The sequence below is a fragment of the Crocodylus porosus genome, unplaced genomic scaffold (genome assembly GCF_001723895.1).
Source record: "Crocodylus porosus isolate Cpor-Errol unplaced genomic scaffold, CroPor_comp1, whole genome shotgun sequence".
NCBI lineage: Eukaryota > Metazoa > Chordata > Crocodylia > Crocodylidae > Crocodylus > Crocodylus porosus.
In genome coordinates this window covers 9,506,367-9,508,967 of record NW_017728914.1, presented here as the reverse complement: position 1 = coordinate 9,508,967, position 2,601 = coordinate 9,506,367, and the positions used below count along the sequence as shown (strand labels likewise).

Here is a 2,601-nt window from a genome sequence, read left to right as displayed (position 1 = left end):
CACCATTTATGCTTCCTCTAGTCATAAATTAGTTTCATAGCAAAATAGTGAAAGATACTACATGAAGACTACACATCTGAATGAGACTATCCAGAGATGCCACTGAAATTTCAATGCTGCTTCACTGTCAGGTCCCTTGATAGGCTCTAGAGTTTAATGGAAAAGCTAAGACCAATAGTAGCTGCCAAAGATGACTCTAAGATACATGTGCATGTTAACAGGATATTTCAAGCCCCGGACAATAACCTAATGTGAAGAATACATGTGTCAAAAGAAACAACTGAAAAGCATTAAGCAGAAAAAATAAGGCATCTGAATAAGCTCCTGAAGGAATTTGGATGCATAACTTATTGTAATAAAACTTATTTAGTCAGTGAATTTCAAGTTAATGTAATTACCAAGTCTACCTTTAGAAAGATATTGTATTATAGGCAATTTAAAATTAGGATTTGAGATAAAACTTAGTTCTGAGAACATCACATTTCTGTAAATATTATGCAACCAATGAAAGAGTCATAAAAGACTGAGTTCCAGAATAAACAATAGACATTCCCCAGTAAAATAGATGGACTAATATACTGAGTAGACAATCCTAAAAATTCCTCTTTACCTGGCAGTCACCTGATGCTTTTAGTAAATACTGTACATGAGTAAATTATTACATGACAAATTTGCAAGCTTGGATCCCACTTCAACAGAAACATACATCCCACTTGGAAAAGTCTCTGTTTACACACTATGCAATAAAAAAAAAAAAAAATAAAAATAAAAAAAAAATCAAAATTAGACATTGTGACTAACTAAATAGTTAGCTTCCAGCAATATGGATTCTCAATAGTTTACTATTTGAAGTAAGCTTGTTACTCCATACAACAAATAAAGATATACGAAAGCTAGAATATTCTCAAGTTGTACTCTATACCAGAAATTTCAGCTATGGTGTCTCCTACATGTCATCTGCTTCTCAGATTTTGTTCCTTTACACATTTATATTCATAGCAAGGCCCAAAGGGACCATTACCATCATTCAACCTAACATTTGGTTTAGCACAAGCCATTACATTTCACCCAATAATACCTGCTTAAACTCTAACTTGCAACTGAGCTAAAACATTTTTAGACTTAGGCTTCAAGTGACAGCAAATCCACCCCACCCTTTGGCAAATCATTCTGATGGACACAGAACTTTCTAATACCAAAACATTACTTCTGGCCTGAAATGAACAAGCTTCAACTTCTAGCTCTTGAATCTTTGCATTTTATCTCAGCTAGGAGAACTGTTCTGGGGAATCTAGAGCCACACAGAGAGATACTGTTACTCACTGTCTCAGTAATCTAGGGGATCCAACTTCTTAGCCTCTTTAATTCCTTCTATTGCTGACCACTTCCCTGAGTTTCAAGTCAAAGTTTCGTTCAATAATCAAACTTAACCCTTTCCAGAAAGTAAATAGCTGATTACTAACATTCAATTAGCAACAAACTAAGTCTGGCAGATGAAAATCAGATGAAATGTCTAAAAGCAAGGTTTCTCGTATAAAACTGTACCACTGACCAAAATGAAATGCAGTGGGCAGTCACTCCATGCACCATGCTCGGTTTTTTCAAAGTTCTTTGGGAATAATTAACTGCACCTTCCAAAGCAGGTTGAACTGCACTTTGGTGTGTTGTCAATGGAACCCAGGTAAGGAGTTGCCATAAGTTTCAGAAAAGCCTTCGCTACTGCACTTCTATAGCACTGCCTAGCTGAAAAATGCACGTGCAACATATTAAGCAACATCAGAGAAGCGGACCACTGCATCTCAAGTGAGCTCACTCGAGATGAAGTGAAGTTTGTCGCTGCTGCTTTATTCCCCCGAGCAGCTGATGCTCACAAAAGCAGGGCTGCGAGATCGCGGGGCTCCTCACGCGGCTGGCAGCGCTCACCTGTTCCCCTCAAGTGTCTGAAACATCCCACAACCCGCCCCTGCCTGGGGCATACCGAGGGGTGAGGCGAGGACAGGGTGAAGCTGGGCTCCCTGCACCACCACCCGGCTTTGTCACTTTACGGCAGAAACCGGAGATGGTTCAATGCCACCACCAGCCCGCAGCACTCAAGGCAGGGCAGGAGAGCAGGTTTCCATGGGGATGCGGTCACCGTGCCCGGCAGGAACGAACAGGCGCCCCCAGGTGCGGCACCCAGGCGGGCAATGCCAGTCCGTTGCCTGACCCTGCAGGGCTCCCAGCGCGGACCGGCCGCGGGAGCGGCTGCGGCCCCTGGAGCCGCCGGCGGCCGCAGAGGAGCGCGAAGCCGAACCCCCCGGCCCGGTACTCACAGTCTCTCGGCGCTCCGGGGCACGTCCCTCGGCACGGCTCGCAGCCCCAGGCCGTGGCAGTCCACGGCGGCGGCGCTGCAGGTACACTTGTGCGGGCAGCCGGCCGCACGGCCCCACACGCTCAGCGCCAGCCCCACGCACAGAAAGGCCCCGGGCACCATGGTCTCCGGCGGGACAGCGGCTCCGGCGAGCAGGGGACGTCCCGCCACCGCTCAGGGCAGCGCGGCGCCCACCATCCCCGCGCCGCCGCCGCGGCTCACACGGGCGCCGGCCGGGCTCCCGCCCAGCG

The 2,601-nt window shown here is 46.8% G+C and overlaps 1 protein-coding gene across 3 annotated transcripts in view; it reads right to left on the bottom strand.

The window, feature by feature from the left end:
- The window catches only part of SLIT3 (slit guidance ligand 3), a 938,430-nt gene extending 935,835 nt beyond the window's left edge, over nucleotides 1-2,595 (bottom strand). For all 3 annotated transcript variants that reach the window (XM_019534858.1, XM_019534861.1, XM_019534859.1), the window contains exon 1: nucleotides 2,313-2,595. In XM_019534858.1, the coding sequence (XP_019390403.1) occupies nucleotides 2,313-2,473 (161 nt within the window). In that variant the 5' untranslated portion in view covers nucleotides 2,474-2,595. The remainder of the gene's footprint in view (nucleotides 1-2,312) is intronic.
- Nucleotides 2,596-2,601: the final 6 nt, after the last annotated feature.